This window comes from Homarus americanus, unplaced genomic scaffold, assembly GCF_018991925.1.
Source record: "Homarus americanus isolate GMGI-L3 unplaced genomic scaffold, GMGI_Hamer_2.0 scaffold74, whole genome shotgun sequence".
NCBI lineage: Eukaryota > Metazoa > Arthropoda > Malacostraca > Decapoda > Nephropidae > Homarus > Homarus americanus.
Genome location: NW_024716951.1, coordinates 302,812 through 327,945, shown reverse-complemented (window position 1 = coordinate 327,945; position 25,134 = coordinate 302,812). Strand labels below are relative to the sequence as shown.

The 25,134-nt window shown below is 43.3% G+C and overlaps 1 protein-coding gene across 1 annotated transcript in view; it reads right to left on the bottom strand.

The window, feature by feature from the left end:
• Window positions 1-25,134, bottom strand: part of LOC121858545 (lachesin-like) — a 120,409-nt gene that overhangs the window by 30,242 nt on the left and 65,033 nt on the right. The window contains exon 4 of the mRNA XM_042355035.1: window positions 17,118-17,226. Within this exon, the coding sequence (XP_042210969.1) occupies window positions 17,118-17,226 (109 nt within the window). The remainder of the gene's footprint in view (window positions 1-17,117; window positions 17,227-25,134) is intronic.

Sequence of the window (25,134 nt, the reverse complement as noted above, 5' to 3'; positions counted from 1 at the left end):
CAGCGTCGTGACCTGTACATGGCTTTCATCACCTAACCAAGGCCTTCGACTCGGTCAACAGGGAAGCCCTCTGGTGGAACCTCAGCCGTTTTGCTTGCCCACCAAAGTTCATCGCCATTGTGAGGCAACACCACGGTGGCATGAACGCCACCCAGACTGAGTTCTTCCCCATCCAACATGGTTGTATACTGGCGCCAGCTCTCTTTTCCATTTTCTTGGCTGCCATCTATATAGCCTAATGGTACTACCCTCTCTAATGTTACCCACTTCCAGTGTCTCTGCTACTGCCTGTCCACCATTATGGACATCAATGAAGATATTCAACATAGGAACGTATGTGCAACTCAAGCCTATGGCACACTCAGCTGTAGGGAGCAGAAATTATATACTTAGTTGCACATATAGGGAGCAGTGGTCATCCCCACCCTACTATATGACAGCGAGATATGGGTCACATAAAAGAGGCTCCTCAAGGTACTTGAAAATTTTCACCAACGTAGTCTACGTTCCATCCTCCGTGGTCGCTGGGAAGAGAAGAGAACAAACGCCAATATTCCCTCTGACACCAACTGTAGGAGCATCGAGGCTACCATTATCTATGAACATTTATGTTGGACTAGTTAGGTTACCGTCTTGGATGACAGTAGACTGATAAAGCAGCTAATTTACAATCACCGAACGAATAGTAAACGTAACGCTGGCGGGCAACTGAAAAGGTATAAGGATAGTCTTAAGACAAACCTGAAAAAGTGCCAAATCGACCCCCTTACCTGGGGGATGATCACTCCTCACTGTAACGTTTGGAGGAGCATCACACGAAAAGGTGTCAATATTTTCCAGTTAGTCCGACTCATAAGAACATAAAAACATAAGAAAATAAGGAGTCTGCAATAGGCCGGTTGGCCTGCGCATGGCAGCTCCTGTCGAGAGTTACTACCACTCTCTATCATCCATGAATCTATCCAGGCTCCTTTTGAAACTTTCCAGCGTTCCAGCTCTTACTACAAAGTTGCTAAGCTTGTTCCACTCGTCCACCACCCTATTTGTGAACCAGTTCCTTCCTATCTCCCTCCTAAACCTAAACTTATCCAACTTAAATCCGTTGCTCCTAGTCCTATCCTGCTCGGATATTATAAGAACTTTATCTATATCCCCTTTATTGATTCCTTTCACCCACTTAAATACTTCTATCATATCTCCCAGCACTCTTCGTTTTTCTAGGGAATGCAAGTTTAGTTTCTTTAACCTATCCTGGTATGGAAGGTTTTAAGTCCCGGAATCATTTTCGTCATTATTCGCTGCACCGACTCTAGTGAATTGATATCCATTCTATAATAAGGGCTCCAGAACTGAATCGCATAATCGAGGTGCGGCCTGACTAGCGCAAGATATTAATTGCAATAAGACCTCTGCACTCTTAGTACTTACACTTCTAGATATAAAACCCAATACTCTGTTTGCCTTATTTCGAACATTAACGCACTGTTTTCTTGGCCGTAGGTCCGGGCTTACAAGTACCCCTAGGTCTCTTTCACAAGTCGACTTCTCTAGGTTGATGTTGTTAAGGCTGTATACATTGACAGTATTTGTTCTTCCAATATTAAGTACGCTGCACCTGCTGGTGTTGAATTTCATTTGCCATTTTTCAGACCACCCCTGCAGTTTATTTAGATCCTCCTGTAATGCATTTGCATCCTGCCTTGAATTAATCTGCCGCCCTATTTTGGTGTCATCCGCAAATTTGCTTATGTCACTGCTGATCCCAGTATCTAGATCGTTTATGTAGATTATGAACAAGAGTGGGCCTAGTACTGACCCCTGGGGAACCCCACTGGTTACACGGCCCCACTCAGATTTAACACCATCTACGCTGACCCTCTGCATTCTATCGGTGAGCCATGATTTTATCCAATTTAAAATTTTCCCCTCGATATCATGAGCCTTAATTTTTCTCAGAAGCCTCTGATGCAGTACTCTGTCAAATGCTAAGTAAATAACATCGTAATTTTTGTCATTATCTACTACCTCGAAGACTTTCCTAAAAAACGTCAGCAGATTTCTTAGACAAGATTTTCCCTTTGTAAACCCATGTTGAGAGTCGTAGATTAATTTGCTTTTCTCTAGAGGCGATCAGATGCTATCTGCTATAATTGATTCAAGAAATTTCCCCACTACTGACGTCAAACTGATCGGCCGGTAATTTGACGCTGATGCTCTGTCTCCCTTTTTGAATATGGGTACTACATTTGCCTGTTTCCACAAGTCTGGCACAACTCCGGTGTCTAATGATTTTGTAAATAAATTTACGAGGGGTCAGCTAATCTGGGGATTTTGTCTTCTTTAGTTTATTTATCCTCTTAAGAACATCCTTTTTTCTGATAGTGATATTCTTCAATTTCCCTTCTTCCTTTCCCCTAAATATCAGTTCCACCTCTGGAATTTCCTCGCGAATTTCTTCTGTGAAAACTGATAATAAGTAGCTGTTCAATGCTTTGCTTATTTCTTCACTGCCATTTATCACTTCCCCCCTCCCTGACTTTAAAGGCCCAACTTTGTCCTTGACCTTTGTTCTATATACCTGGAAAAATCCCTTGGGAGTCGCCTTGGATTCTCTTGCTATTTTGATTTCATAGTCTCTCTTTGCTTTCCTTACATTTTTCTTAACATTCCTAGATAGTTCATTATACCAATTTCTGAAATTCTCCCCTCCCTTTAATTTCTTATAAATTCCTTTCTTATTCCTATGTCATGTTTAAGTTTTCTGGTAATCCACCTTGACTCATTCGTATTTGACCTAATTTTTCTGTATGGTATATTTTATTCTTGTGCTTTATGTAGTATACTAGTGAATATATTATAGTCATGATCAATTGTTGTGTCATCTATGACCTCACCCCTTCCTACTGGGGACTGACGTGACTGTTCCCAGGTGACCTCACCTAGGTACCTTCTTAACCCCTGATAATCAGCCAACCGAAAGTTTGGGACTCTGACCATATTGTCATTATTTTTCGTTTCCCAATTTAGGGTGAACCTGATTTCTCTGTGATCACTGTTACCTAGTTCTTCCCCCACTGGGATATCTCTGATAATATTTTCTTTATTTGTTAATACTCGGTGTAATATATTGTCACCTCTAGTAGGTTCTGTAATTAGTTGTTTCAAAAAATTGTCCTGTACTGCGTCTAGGAAGTCTTCATATTCATAGTCACCTACATTGTTGTCCCAGTCAATATTTCTGAAGTTGAAATCCCCCATAATGCAAAGGTTGTTATATTTTGCTGCCCTACTCATTTCCTGCCATATGGGCGGAGCTGCTTCTTTCCCAAGACTTGAGGGCCTGTAAATCACTCCCATAATTAGTTTTCTCTTCCTTCCGTGATTTCTACCCATACAGACTCGGTTCCTATTTCACCCTTTATTGAATAATTAATACAACATTTTAATGTATCCTTGATGAAGAGTGAGACCCCTCCCCCCTTCCTACCTTCCCTGTCCTTGCAAAAAAGGTTGTACCCTTCTATGTGATACTCTGATAAAAAAATTTTGCTCGCCAGATTCATCCAAGTTTCGGTGATTGCTATGACGTCTACATTCTCGGTACATACAACCACTCTCAGCAAGTCTATTTTATTTCTAACGCTCCTACTGTTTGTATAGTATACAATTAAACCTCCCCTTCCCTGGTCCTGTCTTACCCCTTGTCCTGAGTAACCAATTTTACTTCCCAGGACCTGCTTGTTTTTTACTCCCACTTTCCCCGACCTCTCTCCATTGGCGAAATCCCCCCTTTGGAGTGACAATTTCACGCTCCAGGGATGCAGACGTCTTTACCCCTGCACGAGACAAGTGTACTCCGTCACGACTGTACAGGTAGTCGTTGCCATAGAATCGTTGCCAGCTATCAATGAATGCCCAACCAATGTTTGCACAATGTTTTACCAGTCGGCAATTTATAGCAATTGCCCTGGACAGCCATTCACGACCAACCCCTCTTCTAGGCAAGACACCACATACTATCGGGATCCCGCCCCTATCTCTAAACTTCCCCAGCGCCTTCCTATACCTCTTGAAAAGTTCCTCACTTCTAACCTTTCCTATGTCGTTTCCTCCCACACTAAGACGCACTACTGGCTTGGTACCCTCCCCTGACAAAACTCTGTCTAACCTCTCAGCTACATGCCCTATCCCAGCCCCAGGAAAACACACCCTAGTCCTACGTTTCCTATCTCTTGCACAAAAAGTCCTATCTAAAAACCTCACCTGGCTGTCCCCAACTACCACGACCTTACCTCTGGGCAAGGTTTGTACAACTGCCCTTTCCTCTCCATGCACCACACCGTCCTGCCTCTTCTCTTCCCCGCCAGCTTCCTCCAACACCTGGTAGGGGTTACTACACTCCACACCCTGGTCAGCTTTCCTGAGTCTGACCCTAGTCCCCTTGGAGACAACCACTCTCCACGCCTGCTCCTCCTTCGCAGGTGTCCTGCTAAGCAGGACACCTACCTGAAGGAGTTCAGTCCTGACGGCTTCATTTTCCTCCTTTAGAGTGTCAATCTCACTCCTCAACTGCCCCAGCTGCCTTAACAGAGTGACCAGGAGGTCGTCTTTCCTCACACTCCGCTCCTCTTCCCCCAAGACACAACGATCCAAGGCGGCCATTTTCCTTGGTCACTAACGGGAACATTTGGGAGCACGTCCTTCTCCAAGTTGGGTCAGGTATACAAGCGTCAGCGCCGGGAAGACGCTGCCCCCGTCCCTCCCGCACTATATGTAACCCTCCACACGTGTAACATGTGTACGAACTTGTCGGCCCTGTATCGGCCTGCCAAGTAACCTCAGAGCTCAGCAACGAAGGTGACATCCCTAATAACTCATGTCATTATCATCATAGCTGGATGATCATCATACTCGATTCCGAGTGACAGCAAAGTAGAAGCAACGTGTGTGTGTGTGTGTGTGTGTGTGTGTGTGTGTGTGTGTGTGTGTGTGTGCGTGTGCGTGTGCGTGTGTGTGTGCGTGTGTGTGTGTTGCTTCTTATGTGTATATATATTGTTGTTAAACCAGAGTACCTTTGAGAAAGTAAATAATAATTTGGATCAAAAGTAAAGTTTAATGCCGGCATTATTTTTATTTATTTAGTTTTTGCTTCATAAAGAATAAGTTTTAAGTAGTTCATGTTGTTCCTTTACAAACGGCAACTTGCCAACGATTTACTGGCTGCTGGGAAGTAAATCAATGTGGTGGCGTGAATTCCCCTGTACATTCCATGAGGCAGGTCCGCACATTCCCCGGCCTTCACCACAGAAACACCGAGGCCATTATCGGATCTATAATACTCCAGGTTATGAGAACAGTTTGTATGGAGCCAGCCACGTGTGTTCGGATTCCTGCTACCAATTACATAGGATTTATGTACAGGTAGAGACGGCAGAAGCCTAGCCACACACACTACACCCACAGTACTACACCTTGGCTATCATCATCCACACTATACCACACCTTGGCTATCATGCTCCACTGTACCACACCTTGGCTAGCATCCTCCACTGCAACACAGCTTGGCTATCATCCTCCACTGTACCACACCCTGGCTATCATCCTCCACTGTATCACACCCTGGCTATCATCCTCAACTGTACCACACCCTGGCTATCATCCTCCCTGGCTATCATCCTCCACTGTATCACACCCTGGCTATCATCCTCAACTGTACCACACCCTGGCTATCATCCTCACACACCTGGCTCATCACTGTACCACACCCTGGCTATCATCCTCCACTGTACCACACCCTGGCTATCATCCTCAACTGTACCACACCCTGGCTATCATCCTCAACTGTACCACACCCTGGCTATCATCCTCCACTGTATCACACCCTGGCTATCATCCTCCACTGTACCACGCCCTGGCTATCATCCTCCACTGTACCACACCCTGGCTATCATCCTCCACTGTACCACACCCTGGGTATCATCCTCCACTGTACCACACCCTATCATCCTTCACACCAGACTTCATCCTGGCAATATTTGATTTTTCAAAACCATAGTTAATTATTTATACACAACAATATACCTAATCATTATACAGTAATCTTAACCAGACTTCATTATCAAGGTAAAGTCATATACAGCTCAATGAAACTCTAAGGTAGCTTCAAATTTGCGTTGGACATATTTATATGAGCAATAGGGGTTTGATGTAAACAGGGTTGCCCAGTATAGGCCAACAGGCCCGCTACAGTCTCCTCCATTCTTATGTTCGTATGTTCTCACAGTCATATCCATTTTAGTATCCCAGCAGTAAAGTTCATACTGACTAAAGCTTTTCTCACAGTTTAGTATGCAGACACATATACAGTTCAAGGCACAGTCATAAACAGGTCAGTACTCCAGCAGTAAAGTTCAAGCTGACTATAGCTTTACCTACAGTTTAGTATGCAGACACAGTCATATACAGTTTAAGGCACAGTCAATTACAGTTCGCTATTCCATCAGTAAAGTTAATTCTGACCATAGTTTTCCCACAGTTTAGTTTGCAGACACAGTCATACAGTTCATCGTACAGTCATATACAGGTCAGTATTCCACCAGTAAAGTTCATTTTGACTATAGTTTTACCTACAGTTTAGTATGAAAAAATAAACATTATTCATCATTTACAACACAGAGACAGCCATAAGCCATCATTAAAACCGATGTTTCCACAGTTACACAAAGCCTTTCATTGTGTTTTCAAAGCTCAGGATAAGCCATCAGCACCATTTCTTTTTTGAAGTACAGTATATTATACACCACTCCATCATACACACCATCATATTCACCATCATACACACCATAATACACTTACTACTACTACTACTTTGCTTTCACTCGGAATCGAGTATGACGATCATCCAGGTATGATACATTTATATGAGTTATTAAAGATATCACCTAGGTTGGTGAGTTCTGAAGTGACTAAGTGACCGAAACGGGACCAGCAGGGTCGATCACAGATGTTGCACACGTGGGGGGCTACATCTAGTTCGGGAGGGGCGGCGTCAGCGTCTTTCCGGCGCTGGCACTTTTCTGCCTCGTTATGCAGTCGGGCTAACTCGAAAGTATTGACACCTTCTTGTGTGATGTTCCTCCAAGTGTTATGGTGGGGATTAATCGTCTCCCAGGTGAGGGAGTCGATTTGGCACATTTTCAGGTTTGTCTTAAGACTATCCTTTCCCTTTTCAGTTGCCCGCCAGCTTTACATTTACTATTCGTTTGGTAACTGTAAATTAGCTGCTTTGGCAGTCTACTGTCGACCATGAGGGTAACATGGCCAGTCCAGCGTAGTTGTTCATGGATAATGGTAGCCTCGATGCTCCTACAGTTGGTGTCAACAAGAAAAATGGCATTTGTTTTCTTGTCTTTCCAGCGAACTCGGAGGATGGAACGAAGGACCACTGCTTTATATGTAACTAGTTTAGACTAGTTTAGTCTGTAACCAGTATAGCAACCAGAGTATTATACACTATGGATGAATAAGTTTTCATAATTTCATTTTACATTAGCCCGCTTGGGTCAAAGCTGTTTTCATAACAAGTATGTAGTAAGCGTTTATTTAGCTTTGTCAAACGCAGCTGGCCTAGTCACGTAATCCGGTCTAGCGTCAGTGGGTCGACCAGAGATGCCTCAAAATGAAGATATCACCTTTTAAGCTCATTACTTATTGACTCTTACGTGACGACTGGATACATTGCTTAATACTTGTAACTTCCAATTATTTGATGTAAATTATAAGTTAGCTTAGTTAGATATTTGCAACTTCAACTAAGGATGATTCATAGCTCATCGAGATCATTTTCCAGCCAGCTATTACTGCAACGATGCTGCCACTAAAGTCAGGTGGTCATGCAAAGGGGTTGACGCATAGCAATCTTTCCTTATTAGAGAAGCTTCTAGAAGCTTGAACCCATGCATCATCCTTTGTGACGTCATTGTTAGTTAGCTCTAGGGTGGGTACGCCCTGGAGAGCTAGTTAGTCTTTGGCTTGACTCCAAACATTATTGATCTATCCCTGAGCTGTTTGATTAAGAGACCACTTCAGTCCTAGCAGTTCTAATTTTAGTCTACCTCAGACCTAGAATCTGTGCACTGCTCTCGTCTCAGAACTATATAGTGTCCAGCTTTCTCTGTAGATACAAGTGTAAATATATACTTGTATATATATATATATATATATATATATATAACAAAGAAGTATGTCTGTGTGTTTCTTTGTGTGCTTGTGTTTGTGTGTCAGCACGAGAATCTCAGAAACTACTTTACCGATGTGTAGTGATGATGGATGGTGTTATATGTAGTGATGATGATGAATGGTGTTATATGTAGTGATGATGGATGGTGTTATATGTAGTGATGATGATGAATGGTGTTATATGTAGTGATGATGGATGATGTTATATGTAGTGATGATGGATGTTGTTATATGTAGTGATGATATGCAGCAGTGAAGCCCTATAGAGAATTTTTAATTTTCCCATACACGAAAGATATCCAACAGTAGTTCATCTGGCTGTTCACCTGGAAAATGGACAAAGAGTATACTTCACAGAAGAGTCCCTCTAAAATCAAAAGGCAAATCCTGCTGTCACGACCCTCACTGCATTCTTCAAGCTTTCACAGGAAGATGAGTTTGCTCAAATACTCTTGTATGTTGACATACCCAAGTTCTACATATGGCAGGCTTCAATGAAAAAGTTCCAGAGAAGAGCTCAAGGATCCGATGTTGAAGGATATCCAGGGCTAAAGTCAGGCAATGCTTCGGGACGTGTCAACACGGTTCACCCCAACTACTGTGAATGCTATTGTTTGAGACTACTTTTGCACCACATCCGTGGCCGAACATCACATGCAGCACTCAAGACAGTGAATGGACAAGTCTGCAGAACCTATCAGGAAGCGTGCAATCTCCTTTGCCTACTGGAAGATGATGGTCACTGGAATGACACATTAGAAGAGGCAGCAGCTACTCAATCGCCAATGAGAATGAGGAACCTGTTTTCCATCATCATTACTACATGTGGACTTTCCAACCCAAGCCAGCTCTGGAAAAACCACCAAGAAAGTCTTTCAGAGGATCTGCTTCATCAAGCAAGAAGAGAACATCCTGGTCAAGAGATTGAGTTCATGGATGACATGTTCAACAGGGCTCTGATCATGCTGGAAGACAAAGTGATGGAGCTATGCGGAAAAAACATGACTGATTTTGGATTGCTTTCCCCAAACCGAGAAGAACCAGTAGCTGCAAACAGGGAGTTGCTCAGCGAGACAGACTACTCAGTTGAAGTTCTGGTGAATTTTCTTGAAGAAAATGAGTAGGGCCCGGATAGTTATGCATTTGCATATGAAATATGCAAATGCATATTTTGCGTGATTTCTATGATAAGTGCATATTACCTAGATAACTGCATATAAATGCATATTTTGGTAAAATATTCATCTGGCAGTATCTCTTTGTTGCCACTGAATGAGCACACGTGGTACTGGGAGGTGAGGTGAGGTGTGATTAGGTGAAGTGAGGTGAGGTCACGTCGCTTTAATCTGTCGTTTCCACACCTGGTCATGACTCATTGGACTAGTGAGTTAGTCAGTCAGGAGCAGTGCTGCTGTGTGGAGCTACTCTCTTCTGCTGCTCGTGAAAATGCCGAAAGTACAAAGAAACCAAAATGAAGTGCTGAGATCATATGTAAAGGAATTTGATGCATTTACCACAATCTGTAATGTCTGAAAATATGTCAGTCTATAATGTAGATACATGTTCATATGTATTTTTTGAAGCACTTTCACATATATATGTTAAATACATTACGTATATTGCTTAATAAACATTAACATTAGTTTATATTAACTATTTTGTTTCCGTATAACCTGCATTCTTGGCTTTATAAGCGACATTTTTAGTGCATATAAATGCATATTTCATGGTTTTTTAGTGCATAACTATCCGGGCCCTAAAAATGAGACTCACCCGGTGCCTAATCAGGCAAATGCCTATGAACAGATCTTGCAAGCGATACAAGCTGAGCAGGGAGGTATGATCTTTCTCGATGCACCTGGCGGGACAGGAAAAACATTCCTGATCAACCTTCTGTTGGCCAAAGTACGTCATTAGGGGAAAATTGCTCTTGCTGCGGCATCCTCAGGCACTGCTGCAACACTACTAGAAGGAGGACGTACTGCACACTCAAATTTTAAACTGCCTCTCAACCTCGCTCACAATGAGAATCCAGTGTGCAACATCAAAAAGGATCGGCAAAGGCAAAACTCTTAGAAAAATGCAGCCTCATAGTCTGGGATGAATGCACTATGTCTCACAAGTTAGCGTTTGAAGCATTGGACAGGACCTTGCAAGACATACGTGAAAATGACCAGATCATGGGTGGCATTACAATGGTCATTGCTGGAGACTTTCGCCAGACCCTAATTGTTATCCCTCGAAGCACTCCAGCTGATGAACTGAATGCGTGCCTCAAGGAATCACACCTTTGGAGAAGTGTTCAAACACTCACCCTATCCACAAACATGAGAGTACATCTACAAGGAGATCAGGATGCTGATGCTGGACGGTTTGCAAACCTTCTACTACAGATTGGGAATAGAACTTTCCCTGCTGAATCAGAAGGACAAATAATCATTCTTCAAGGATGTGGAAATGTTGTAAAGTCCTCAACTGAGCTCACTAACATGGTCTACCCAAACATTATCCACCACTACAAGGATCACAAGTGGCTGCGTGAACGCGCAATTCTGGCACCAAAGAATGAAACAGTGGCTGAAATCAACATGACTCTACTCAGACAGCTTCCAGGCAGTGAGACCTCATTCAAATCTGTTGATACAGTAATCGACCAGGACCAAGCAGTCCAGTACCCTGCAGAATTCCTAAATTCTTTGGAGCCCGCTGGACTGCCTCCTCACCACCTCCCTCTCAAGATTGGAACTCCTATAATGTTCTTAAGAAATCTTGAACCACCAATCCTCTGCAATGGCACAAGACTGGTGGTGAAGAACATGATGCCACATGTACTGGAAGCTACAATACTGACAGGAAAACCTAAAGAAGAGGACGTTTTTATACCAAGGATACCTCTCATCACCACTGACCTGCCATTTGAGTTCAAGCGACTTCAGTTCCCGGTTAAAGTGAGCTTTGCCATGACCATCTACAAAAGCCAGGGACAGTCCCTAAAGATGGTTGGCCTAAACCTGGTGTTTCCTTGCTTCTCTCATGGACAGTTCTATGTTGGATGCTCCAGAGTGGGAACTGGCAAAAATCTGTACATACTTGCTGCTAATGGCAAAACCAAAAATGTGGTCTACCTTAATGCACTACAGTACAATGTGGAGCCTCCCGGAGGCGGATTCCGCTAGTATGTATGTATGTATATATATATATATATATATATATATATATATATATATATATATATATATATATATATATATATATATATATATATATACAGTATATATATCAAGTCAGCCAAGAAGTCTTATTATCCCAGGAAAGTGCACGGCCTCAAGGAGGTCGGCATCGGTCAGTGGTACTCAAAGGTAAAAGATCTTTGTGGTCTTAACCGGCAGTCTCCTACCCTTCCTTTCATCTCTCATTTACCTAGTGAGGAGGTAGCTGAGATAATTAATAACCACTTTGCTACCATATGTCACACCCTCCTCCCGACTTACTTACCTTCCCCCTCCCCGTGTTCAACCTTTTAAAATTGCCAACAAACTCCTGAAATTTAAATCCAAACGCTCCTCAACCCCAATTGACCTCCCAATCAAAATTTACAAGGAGTTTGCAGTCGAACTTGCCACCCCCCTCTGTTCTATTATTAATGCATCCCTCAGATAGAGCATATGCCATAATGAATGGGAAATCGAATTTGTCACCCCTATCCCCAAGGTCGCCACCCCACAGTCCCCTAACGACCTCAGGCCAGTTGCCATTACCCCCATACCCAGTCTACTCTGTGAAGACTTTGTTTTTGAGTGAGCATTTGCTAGTATTTATCAGTCATTTGATCCACAGCAATTTGGCAATATGAGGACCTCCTCTACATCACACTGCTTAATTAGTTTCCTGGATTTCCTGCACAAAATCCTGCAGAAGCATAAGACATCACTGGCCGTTGCCCTTGTTGACTTCAGCAAGGCTTTTGACCTTGTTGATCACTGCACTGTTATCAACAAGGCCATTGCACTAGGGCTGCCCACCAACCTGGTCTCATGGCTCACTGATTTCTTGAGTGGACGTCGCCAGGCAGTGAGGTATCAGGGCTTGGTCTCTACATTCCAACACCTCACCTGCGGTGTTCCCCAGGGGACCAAGATGGGACCACTGTGCTTCCTCATCCTGATCAACGACGCTCTATCGGACACTCCTCACAGGTGGAAGTACGTGGATGACTGCACTGTAGGGGTTTCAGTGGACAACACCGCACCAGACTACTCATCGCTACAAGGCACCCTGGACAGGCTACAGGCATGGACTACGGAGAACAAGGTCACCATCAACCACACCAAAACCGTAGTCATGCACATCAATACCGCCACCACTCCAGTGCAAGCTCCAGCAGTCACAGTGGGTGCCCATCCTCTCCAGTTAGTGCAGTCTGCCAAACTCCTGGGTGTTACCATAGACCACAAACTGGACTGGAAGGCCCATGTAAACAACACAATCAAGGCAACCTCGTACCGACTCTACATGCTACGACATCTTAGGTCACTTGGGACACCCACGCCAGAGCTGAGGACTATCTACAAAGCCTTTATTCTCCCCAAACTAACGTATGCGTCACCAGCCTGGTCGTCTTCTCTCAACTCCGCCCAACAACGTCGGCTAGAGAAGGTACAGAAAAGGGCTTGCAGAATCATGCTCGGCGCAGACTACTCCAGCTACATCAACGCTCTCTCCACCCTGGAAATGCCATCCTTCAGCGACCTCCACCACCAAGCACTAGCAAGGTTTGGCAGTGGACTACTGAACCATCCTAGATGCTGCTGTACTGAAACTCCCAAGCACCGTACACATACCCAAGATGCTGGTGTCCTGTACCTCCCCTATACCTTAAACGTACCCTAAATACTGTGTACTGTACCTTAAATGTACCCTAAATACAGCTGTTCAGTACATCTCCTACACCTAAATCGTACCATAGATGCTGTTGTATAGTACCTCCCCTGTACCATACACGTACAATAACTACAGACAGACATAAATCACCACCTACACACAGACATGACCCACCATCTACACACAGACATGAACCACCACCTATACACAGACATGAACCACCACCTACACACAGTCATGAACCACCACCTACACACAGTCATGAACCACCATCTACACACAGTCATGAACCACCACCTACACACAGACATGAACCACCACCTACACACAGACATGACCCACCACATACACACAGTCATGAACCACCACCTACACACAGACACTTAGACCACCATCCACACACAGACATGAACCACCACCTACAGGTGCGACACACATACACACACACAGTCATGGTTACCAACACACACAGTCATGAACCACCATCTACACACAGACGCGAACCACCATCTACACACAAGTATTCGTCATTCAGGTAGAGCTATAAGTCACCCTGAAGATTCATCCTACATTCTAACCTAAATACGATATAGCAAAAGGTGGTGTTATGGTAGAGTGACTCGGGTATGTGGTGTCCCAGCACTGTGTCTCATTCTCCCACTGACTCCAAGTTACCCGTGATGAAAGCGTATGTCGTATCAGTGTGGTATTATTAACCATTTCGTGACATGAGACCGTAACACGGACCTTTGGGCAGGAGTTTCTATAAAATATGTATTGCTTTAAAATTTTATCCTGTATTAATAGTCAGGGTATATACTTAGGCGCAATAAAGTTTATTTATCCTTTCTCTTGTGCATTTTTTCACCTACCTTTGTGGCCTCTAAGTGAATCTTTTATTATTAAGTGTTGCGCTTTATTACTGTGTAACACCTTCCTGCCCGCGATGTCTTTCTTACACGCTAGCCAAGGAATGAATGACCATGATAAAGGAAAAGTTGGAAAAAGAGGAAAAGTAATATACATACACTATATATATATATATATATATATATATATATATATATATATATATATATATATATATATATATATATCATGATAAAATCACAGGAAAAGGAAACAACAGGCACCTTAGCTTTCGTCTTTATTCAAGACATCTTCAGAGGCAACTGGATTACATGGACAGAGGCTTAAATATACAGGGTGACCTTAAAAACATGAGGTCAGGTCATAATGATGTCATCCACTAATCCCTACACCAACACACGTAGAGGGCTTAAGAGGGGTGACGTGACTAGTCAGGTCAGGTCAAAAATAAGGGACCACTAAATAACTATCATACATCTAGATCAAAGGTTTTCAAAGCATTTTTAACCTTGGGCCACTGACAAATAAATTTATGTAACATATTATCAGTTTTGAACTGACCATCACTTAGTGTTGGTGGCCCAATTTTGGAGACTGTTAAATAAAACCTTGAGGCGGTGTATTCGGGAACCGAATTTTGACTGATCCCAATGGTGGAGTCGTCGACATTTCAACGAGCAGAGGTTTCTCTTTGGGCATCATTGATAAGCATAAGGAGACAGAGCGGTCCCATCTTGGTGCCTTGGGGGACGCCACAGGTGAGTGACTGAAAAGTGGAGACAGTCCTCAAGCGTACGGCTTAGCTCGGTCACTAAGGAAGTTTGTAAGCCATGGTATAAAACTTCTCCGAAACCCTAAGTCGATAGCTTTGTTGATGATTAAATAATGGTCGACTAGGTCAAACGCTTTGGTGAAGTAAAAGAAGACAACAGCCACAGACGTCTTTCGTTTTTCCAGATGGCGGTATATGTAGCCGAGAAAGCTGAGAAGACAATGAGTGGTGGAGGAAGTTTTCATATTGCCAAATTGCTCAGGATATATGGCCCCTGCATTATCAGCATAAGCCCAGTCAAACACGAAACTTTCGCAGATTAAGCTGGGTATTGGGGTGATGGCAATGGTTCGTAGTTCATTTTAGGATTGTTGGCTGGTTGACTCGGGCACTGGTGAAACATATGAGGTCTTCCAGTAAGCTGGGCATCTTGCGTGACTGAGGGAAGCATTGGTGATGGAGCAGAGGGGTTCAGCTAGTTCGGGAAACTCCTTGCATAGTCTAATTGGTAAGTCAATGGGGGTGGTGGAGCGCTTTAATTTAATTTTGTCCAAATGCTTTGCTACTTCAAATTCTTCTACTAAGTAAGTGGGAAAGGGGGTATGTAGGTAAGCAGGGAGAATGGTTGTTTGAATGATCAGCTGCGTCACTATTAGTGAGATGGCTAAGGAAGGCAGGGGGTGTGTCTTATTGTTTAGTCCACAGAGTTCTTTAAGCTTACCATACCACTGACTGATGTGGGTCTGCTTCAGGTGTTGCAACTTGGTTAGGTAGTGGGACTTCTTTGCAGTGTGTATTTCACGGATGACTTGGTCATTGAGATAAAAGGCGCTGTCTCTCTGCTGCCTAAGTCTTTTAATCAGAGGTGTGATCCAGGACAAGTCAGCTGGGTGAGACCTGACAGACTTCTCGGGGAAAAAGTGGTGGTGAACTAATACACTGACACTAACACTGCCACCGTCACTAAAACGCACTGTGACGGCGCAACACTGCACGTCGTGGCGAAACACAACGCAGCACAACACAACACATCAGAGTCGACAAGCACATCGCCGGCTAATTGTTCACAACACTTTTAAGTCCAACAATTCTACTCACTGCGCCATGAAGGTTCCAAGTGTTCCCTGAAGAAGGCAGTGATGGGTAGGGAAACACCGGGTAACACTGAAGTCCATTTATTAACGGATAGGAGAAATACAAGTAGTGACTAAGTGTACCTTGCGACCAGGTAGACTGAGCTGCCTTGCCATATGGCAGCCTCGGGGCTGCACATAACACGTGCAGTGTTGCCACGTAATTACATATATAAATGCTACTCGGCACAGTAGCTTATATACAAGGTTGCTACTCGGCACCTACAAACATCTCAGTACTTACACTTGTTATTGTTGTATTTTGCGTGTAATTATGCTTCGCATTACAATAGGATTGGCATGATTACACGTCCTAGTAATACTGAACAAGAATAATGACAACATGCGATACAATTATATGTATTTAATTGACCACAAAATGCAAACACTTCCTTTCTTAGGTCTAAGATTAAACCCAATTCACTGTGTGTAGAGTTAGGTATATTCTTGCAGTAGTGTAACTCCACCTTAGGATAAAAAAAGTGAATAATATTCACAGTAAGAAAGAACCACAGCTAAAAGAGAAGTGGCTGCTGCTAAACATATTTCCATATGAAGCTATGAACGGAATATATCTTCGAATATAAGTGAACATTTATACACTAGTCAGAATGTAATGATTACTTCCCGAGTAAAGCAATGTGGACTCGAGGAAGCAGAAAAAACATCGTGGTGTACATGGTGGTGCACGTATCCACGTAAGAACGCAATTTCAGTCTTGTGTTTCTACCACAGGAAAAAACAAAATTGCAGGTTAATGTGTGTACTTGAGGATGAGCTCAATTAAAGTTTAGTGTGTTTACTCACGAAACATTGCAATTAAAGCTTAATAATTGTTCATACAAAGCAGAATACAGTAATTAGCGCTTAACGCACTTATCTATGAGAGAACGTAATTTTACCTGAATATAAATCATTTACAATTTCGTATGTGTAACTTAGGAAAAATTTATCTATTTCCAAGAGTACAAGGCAGTATAACACAGGACAACGTAATATATGTATCTTTTTTGGACCATAAAGTACAACTCGGTGAGTTAATCGTTCATGAAACACACCATCACTGGCGGCATGTACCCAGCGTAATTACAAGTTGGAATACAGAATACTGTAACGTTTATACACATCAATGTGAATACATATTTGAATAATTACCTCAGTAACAGGGTTCAGGTACTCAATACAGGTAACAAAGTTCTAAAAAAAATGGTACATGTACTCACGAGTGACTTTGAGAGTGAAGGAGAAAGTGACTGGAGGGTGAGTGGTAAGCTGACACTCGTAGTGACCCGCGTCTGACAGCTGCACGTCCTTCACCCACAACTCCCACGCCTGGTGAGAGAGACACAGCTGGTGAGAGAGACAGCTGGTGAGAGAGACACAGCTGGTGAGAGAGACAGATGGTGAGAGAGACAGATGGTGAAAATGACAGCTGGTGAGAGAGAGACAACTGGTGAGAGAGACAGTTGATGAGAGACAACTGGTGAGTAAGAGACATTAACACACACATTATATATATATATATATATATATATATATATATATATATATATATATATATATATATATATATATATATATATATATATATATATATATATATATATATATATATATATATATGTAACCGGTCGGAATTTCTCACTGCTGTGACTAGTTATTGGGATTTTTTGAGTTATAGTGGATGGTAATGCAGTGGAAGCGCTCCTCAGAGAAATCCCGAACCAGCACAAACACAATTAATAACAGTATTTTCCATGACTGTGGAATAGTTAGTACCTGTGATTGGGGTTAATGAGACGCACTGGTAAAAGATAACACTTCTATTCCTTCCAACACTTCAGACGGAATCAATAATTGTACACAAGCACTAGAGTACTTCTTAGCGTGGCTTACAACACTACAATGGGAAACAAAAGTTATACATGGTATCAAATTTTTTTTATAGGATATTAATTGCATCTGAAAAGAACTACTAATGCAGCAGTACTACAGACACCAGAAAGAGGAACTCATCTGAAACAATTCCTTCGTACATCCTACATCACTTAGTGTCACATAAGACATTAAAACAAATTTTACTTGCACCGATTAAAATGCATTAAGTGCATCCGACAAAATTATAGCAATCACTGAGGAATAGAAATCCCGATTTAGTTATACTACACAAGAACATAGATCCCTCACAGCTTGTCTGGGATGACCCACAAAATACTATAATCCTAACTGTCCTAACTACAAAGATCCCGAAGGTTGTAACTACTAACCTGCCAAGTGGCAGGCATTTACAAGAAACCGAGAAAATCACTCATGACCCGTCAGGCAGGCGGGTGCTCCGTTGTTTTTTTCATTACTCTCTCTAGGTTTCAGGGGTCATGAGTGTGTTTCTTCACCATCACCCGTAACATGCTTCACACATAGGCTCAGAATACACCCATACTTTAAGGTGTTACAGCCTTTCACCAATTTTTAAAGAGGAACCCCTACGTGCCACGTGTGCAATCAACCATGAGGAACGTTGATTACACACCTGGACTTGGTAATTTTAATCACATACACCCAATAATGGGGAGATGAATGTCTCTATGTAACCACTAGAACTCCCGGTCCCAGCGTGTGACTTTTCATTGATTCAGTCTACACTCAGTTTACTCCCAGTACTTCATGGACAGGAAGAGAGCGACCGTCAGCCCGCCTAGTCAGGCCAGTTCAGAGTACAACCAGGTGAACCCTGCCCAGCTGAGGGAGGGGTTCTACTTTCCCGGTAGTAAGATTTTTCACTGATTGACTGAAGAGATGTGGTGTTGTATGAACCAAGGTGGGGAGATTTGATGAGCCAGACGACCACCGACCAAAGTGCAGCTGATGGTCCCAGTAGTTAGTCGTTAGAGACACCTGTTCGCCCGCTGCCCAGGTTGTCTCGCCTCGTGCTTTGCCAGCTATATCTTCCAAATCACCCTCACCACTAACCACCGATCACCTACCAAGTGGGTTCTCGTAACCCTGCAAAAGGAGCAATTTGTTAACTACTGTTAAATTCTTTTACGCTCTATCTAAACACTGTCTGAGATCGAATAAAGACTTACTTGCAACACGGATGAAATGAGAGAGGGAAGGGACGAGGCCACGTGGTCGTTTTCCTTGGCGGGACGCTTAGTTACACGTCCATCACGGTCAATGACTGGGCGCTGACTGAGACCCAATCACCCCCGGCATCCTTCAGGGAACTCGCCTACCCTCACCCCATGATGTTATCTTTCGCGTATTTCTAATAGTTTCTTTGGGACACACGTAACATATTTATACTGGGAAGCTATCCACAACAACTTTAAATTTAATAAGTGTCCCTTAACTTCATCAATCGTGTCTACATTAATTCGATAAAGTACATTTAAATTTCCATGGGCCTAATTCAAAATGCTTCCACACCCTGACTGAGGGCGTTGCTTGGAGGCCTTTGTTTTCACTCGCCACAAAGCACAAAGCATGGGTGTGTCAGCCTGGCATTCTTATAAGAACATAAGAACATAAGAAAATAAGGAGTCTGCAATAGGCCGGTTGGCCTGTGCATGGCAGCTCGGGTCGAGAGTTACAACCACTCTCTATCATCCATGAATCTATCTAGCCTCCTTTTGAAACTTTCCAGAGTTCCAGCACTTACTACAAAGTTGGTAAGCTTGTTCCATTCGTCCACCACCCTATTTGTGAAACCAGTTTCTTCCTATCTCCCTCCTAAACCTAAACATATCCAACTTAAATCCGTTGCTCCGAGTTCTATCCTGCTCGGATATTATAAGAACTTTATCTATATCCCCTTTATTGATTCTTTTCACCCACTTAAATACTTCTATCATATCTCCCCGCACTCTTCGTCTTTCTAGGGAATGCAAGTTAAGTTTCTTTAACCTATCCTAATATGGAAGGTTTCTAAGTCCCGGAATCATTTTCATCATTCTTCGCTGCACCGACTCTAGAGAATTGATATCCATTCTATAATAAGGGCGCCAGAATTGAACCGCATAATCGAGGTGCGGCCTGACTAGCGCAAGATATAGTTGCAATAAGACCTCTGCACTCTTATTACTTACACTTCTAGATATAAAATCCAATACTCTGTTTGCCTTATTTCGAACATTAACGCACTGTTTTCTAGGCCATAGGTCCGGGCTTACAAGTACCCCTAGGTCTCTTTCACAAGTCAACTTCTCTAGGTTGATGTTGTTAAGGCTGTATACATTGTCAGTATTTGTTCTTCCAATATTAAGTACGTTGCAGTTGCTGGTGTTGAATTTCATTTGCCATTTTTCAGACCACTCCTGCAGTTTAATTAGATCCTCCTGTAATGCATTTGCATCCTGCCCTGAATTAATCTGCCGCCCTATTTTGGTGTCATCCGCAAACTTGTTAATGTCACTGCTGATCCCATGTTTCCCGTGTGATTAATCAATATATATATATATATATATATATATATATATATATATATATATATATATATATATATATATATATATATATATATATATATATATATATATATATTTATATATATATATATAAAACCAGTGACCTCACCAGCCAGGACTCGAACCCTCGACCTATTGCGCGTTTTGTTGATGCCGTGTATGACTCTGTCAATTGCGCTGCCCCTCCACGCCCTCCCCGTCACCCCAGAAGTGCCACCATCTACTGGTATCGTATCCCTGCCATGAGACATCGCTGGCAGGTAACCCGTGATCTCCACTATGCCATCAAGGGAGCCTTTGATAAGGCTCAGCCTGCCTGTATATACTTGTGACACTTGCCAGATGCTTCTGGTGTTACTGTACAGGGGTGCCTAGTGACAGCACTAGGATCCCGCTTCCTCTATCAAGGAATAAACTATTTAAATTGAAAATTGAAAATAACAGATTGCTAGCCTGATTTTTTTTTCTCGATAAAACAAGTCCGTCACAGCGACATGATCCGTATGGACGGTTTTGTCGTAGCCAAATATCAAATCCTTGAATTTCTTCAGAGATCATTCAACAGCAAATAGTTATAGATGCGTGTCTGAATAGTATGTTTCTGCTTCATTAAGCTTACGGCTGCCGTAAACAATCACTCTATGTTTCTCTCGCGTGTCAAGCTGCATGAATACAGTCCCGAGGCCTTGTCCTGAAGTGCCGGTACCCAGAGTAAATGGTTGAGTATTGTTAGGAAATGCCAAAACTGGTGCATTGGTAAGTGCTGTCTTCAATGCAGTAAAATTATTCTCCTGTTCATAATTCAAGACAAAATTGCGTCTTTTTTTAGTAACATAGTCAGCAGTGAAACTATTGTAACATTCCCCTTAATGAATGAACAATATTACCCAGATAAACCAAGAAAACTAAGCACTTTATCAGCGGTTGTAGGACATGGGAACTGTAACGGCTTTGGATTTGCCGTTAAATTAATGAATGCCACCACCGTCGACTGCATGACCACGGAATTGTGTTTCTTATTTAAAAAATCTCATTTGGAAAGTTAACCCGTAAATCTGGCTGCATCAACCTTGGTGAAGACTTCCTCTAATTTGTCGAGATGATTATCTACGGTGTTTAAGCCCCTGTCAAACAGACAATGATACTTATAAAAATGTTGGCTCCATACATTATGTTTATATAATTCGATTAGCCACGGTAACTAGAGTATGAATAGTGAGTAGTCATAATTGCACATTCTCGTTCAAGATTCTTCGAACACTGCTAGAGACAGCTGGCAACTCAAGGCCATTTGTTTACTATAGTACGTAGTATAATATAATGCGAAACAACAAAGTCCAACCATTAAGCAACGGGGAACTAAGTAACCAATCACCGATCAAATTTTACATTCATTCATAATTTTTACTACGTACTAAAGTAAACAAATGGCCTTGAGTTGCCAGCTGTCTCCAGTAGCGTTCAAAGAATCTTGAACGAGACTGTACATGTAACAGTATTTTCTATTGATCGCCCGGCATCTTGAATGCGTGCGTCAGCAATTAAGTACCCGGCATATAGCCAGTCTGTACCTGTCTCTCTCCCACATCAAACGTGCGTTCACGAAGCTTGTTACACATACGCTTCATCCTTTATTAATGCTCACAGCTCATAGCATTAATTACGGTGATATCTTAGTTATTGTGAAATAGTTTATTTTCTTAGTAAATGGAGAAATAACCATTTAGATTTTTATTACAGTTACTTCTAGTGTACCTATAATACTGACTCAACAGAATCTTCATCAGTGATTACAACAGGTAAACGGAAGGTAACAACAGTTTTGCTATCAATAATAAGATCACCAAGATAGACATACACTGTTTTGAGTCTCATATCAGCACACAAGGTGTAAATTATCCCTTGAAAAGTCAAAGGTGCATTTCGAAGATCGAAAGGCATACGTAAGAACTTAAAATGGTCCACTGAGTGCAAAAAGAAGAAATTTCACGAGAATTCTCATCAAGAGGGCTTTGCCAATATCGGCTAAGAAGGTCAACATTATCTTAGCCTAAATATGGCAATAAATCGACCAGAAAAGCCATTGGGTATCTATCCGGGATAGTTTCTTCGTTGACTCGCCGAAAATGACTGAGCGCCAACCTCCATCCTTCTTAGGGACTAAAAACAAAGGACTAATGAAAAGGGAATTTCAATGTGTGATAAACTCTTGATCCAGCATCTTGAACCATAAGATGTTGTGTTGTTGAGATTGTTGGACCGTAGTCCGACACGAGCCTTTGCCTATAGACAGACCGGATTGGGATTGGAGGGTGTCCTACCTGCAGATATGGAAGGATACTGCAGGTTGCAAGTGTGAGCGGACACCCGATCAGTGGACGCTTACCACCAACCCCCACTCTTGGACGTGGTCAGTTTCGGAGTGGCGCGCCCCCCGAACTGGGGTCCGCACTTGCTGGGGGAGGATACTTTCTAAGCTATCTGGGTGGTGGGTATCGTGTGATGACCCGGAGAAGGTGGTGAATGTGGTTTGCTTGGACCTTTCGGGTTAGAGTGGCCGCTGGTGTTGTGTGTGCTTCTTGGGAGTTTTGAGTTCTGTTTCGGAGACTTTGTGTGACTTCGCAGTCGAGGAGATAGTGTTCAAGTGGGTTGGCCGCTGGCTCCTGACAGTAGGTGCATTCCATGACGTCATTTTCGATCATCTGCCAGGAGCACTTGTACCCTAGTCGTAGTCGATGAAGGCTAACTTGGGTTTGTCTTGGTGTTTTCTTGTCTGCGAAAGGTGGTTCCCCTTTTGTAGCCGCCAGGTACCATTTGGCTGATTGGGAACCAGCGTTAAATGCGTGAAGGAAGTTCTTTTGGATGTGGAGCTTGCTAGTCTTTCTGAGGTGATTCTTGATCTGTTGCACGCTTGCTGGAACTTGAATGTGTACGCTACTAGAACGTGAGGCTGCCTTGGCTGCTTCGTCTGCCGATCCCTACATGACTGGGAATCCAGTGTAAGACGACTGGGAGGTTTTGTCTTTGGAATTCCTGTAGCTGTGCGAGGATCGAGGTTATGACGTGGACGTTGTCTCTTGGTTGACTATGTTGCAGCGCCTGCATGGCCGATTTCGAGTCCGTGTGAATTATGATGGACTTGTTGTGTTGTGTTGCAGCGTGTTGTAGGGCCTTTGAGATTGCTACCAGCTCCGTTTGTAGGGTGGAGCAGTCATTAGAAAGTCTCCATCGGAGGGTCTGACCTTGGGTGTAGAAGGCCGCTCCGGATGTATGATGTTTTGAATCCACCGAGCCGTCTGTGAAGTATGATGCTGCATCAGCCGGTGTCTCGGTGGCTATGGCTTCCAGAGTTATTTTTTTGAGGTCCTCCTTCTGGAGGTTGGCTTTGTTATCACCTAGTTCGGTAATTTTGAATGTGGCTGGTGGAGGGCTCCATGGTGGAGGAACTACGTAACCATTGTCTTGTGTGTCTTGGTTGTTCTTGACGAGTGCTTCTGCTTGCAGGTGTCGGATGACCTCGCTTGCCTCGTGCGACCAGGTGGCCCCTCGCTCTCTGTGGTCGAGGTGGAGGGAGGCACTAATTCGCGTTTTGGCAGCTGTGGGCTTATCTCATCTACAGATTTTGGCGAGGAAACCGGCTGTCACCTGCTTGACTCGTACTGCCAGGGGTGGTAGTTCAGTTTCCATTTGCAAATTGCAAATTCTGGTCCACATGGGTGCTCCGAGCATGGTCCTGAGAGCATTATTTTGGATAACTTCTAGCTTAGCTATCTGGTCTTCTCTCAGTCCAATGAGCGCTGGAGCACTGTAATCTACCAGCGATCTGATGGCGGCTGTGTAGTAGGCTTTGAGCACATGAAAGTTTGCTCCTGCGGTTGTGCTGGTGAGCGACCTCATTATATTGTGTCTACTCTTCGTCCTGTGCCTGAGATACTCGAGTTGTGGCTTGAAAGTGAGTTTCTGGTCAAACCAGATTCCAAGACACTGGTAGGTGTTGGTCCAGACTACCGGCGTGTTTTGTATGGAGAGCATCTTGTCTGGTGTGTCTGTGCAGATGGCCATCGCTTTCGACTTGGCTGGATTTATCTTGAGTCCAAGTCTGTTGCACTCCTCTTCTATAAGTTGGAGTGCGTGTTGCGTGTTGGATAGTCTGTTTGATCCTCTTACTATAAGCTGTAAGTCGTCTGCATAGCATACGAGCTTGGCTGTTTGTCTGAAAGGAAGTTTGACAAGATTTTCCATCAGGACATTGAACAGCATTGGACTGAGGATGCCTCCTTGTGGGGTTCCGTTTTCGTGGACCCTGTAGCTTGAGGTTTCTCCCTGAAAGCGTACTCTTGCTTCTCTCTGTGTGAGGTAGTTCTGGATCCAACCCAGCAACCTTCCTTTGACGCCTTTTTCAGCGAGCGTCGTTATAATGGCCAGTGGATTTGCTAGTTCGAAGGCCTTCTCCAGGTCGAGGAAGACCACCAGAGCTGGTTTGTAGTCCACTGTGCTGAGTATCTCGGCGATGTTGTTGCCTGTGCCGGTGTTCTCGGTGTAACCAAAAATGTGAGGGTGTGGGCTGCCTACTTTCCACTTGAGTCGGTTGAGAGCCATTCTTTCTCCCGTCTTCGCTATGCAGCTGAGAAGGGAGATGGGTCTCGGTTTGTCTGGTTCTCTGGGCTTCGGAATGGGCTGTATATCTGCCTTCTTCCATTCCGGTGGAAGTCTTTGTGCTGTCAACGAAGCATTGATGACTTGTAGCAAAGCCTCGTGTACAAGAGAGGGAGGA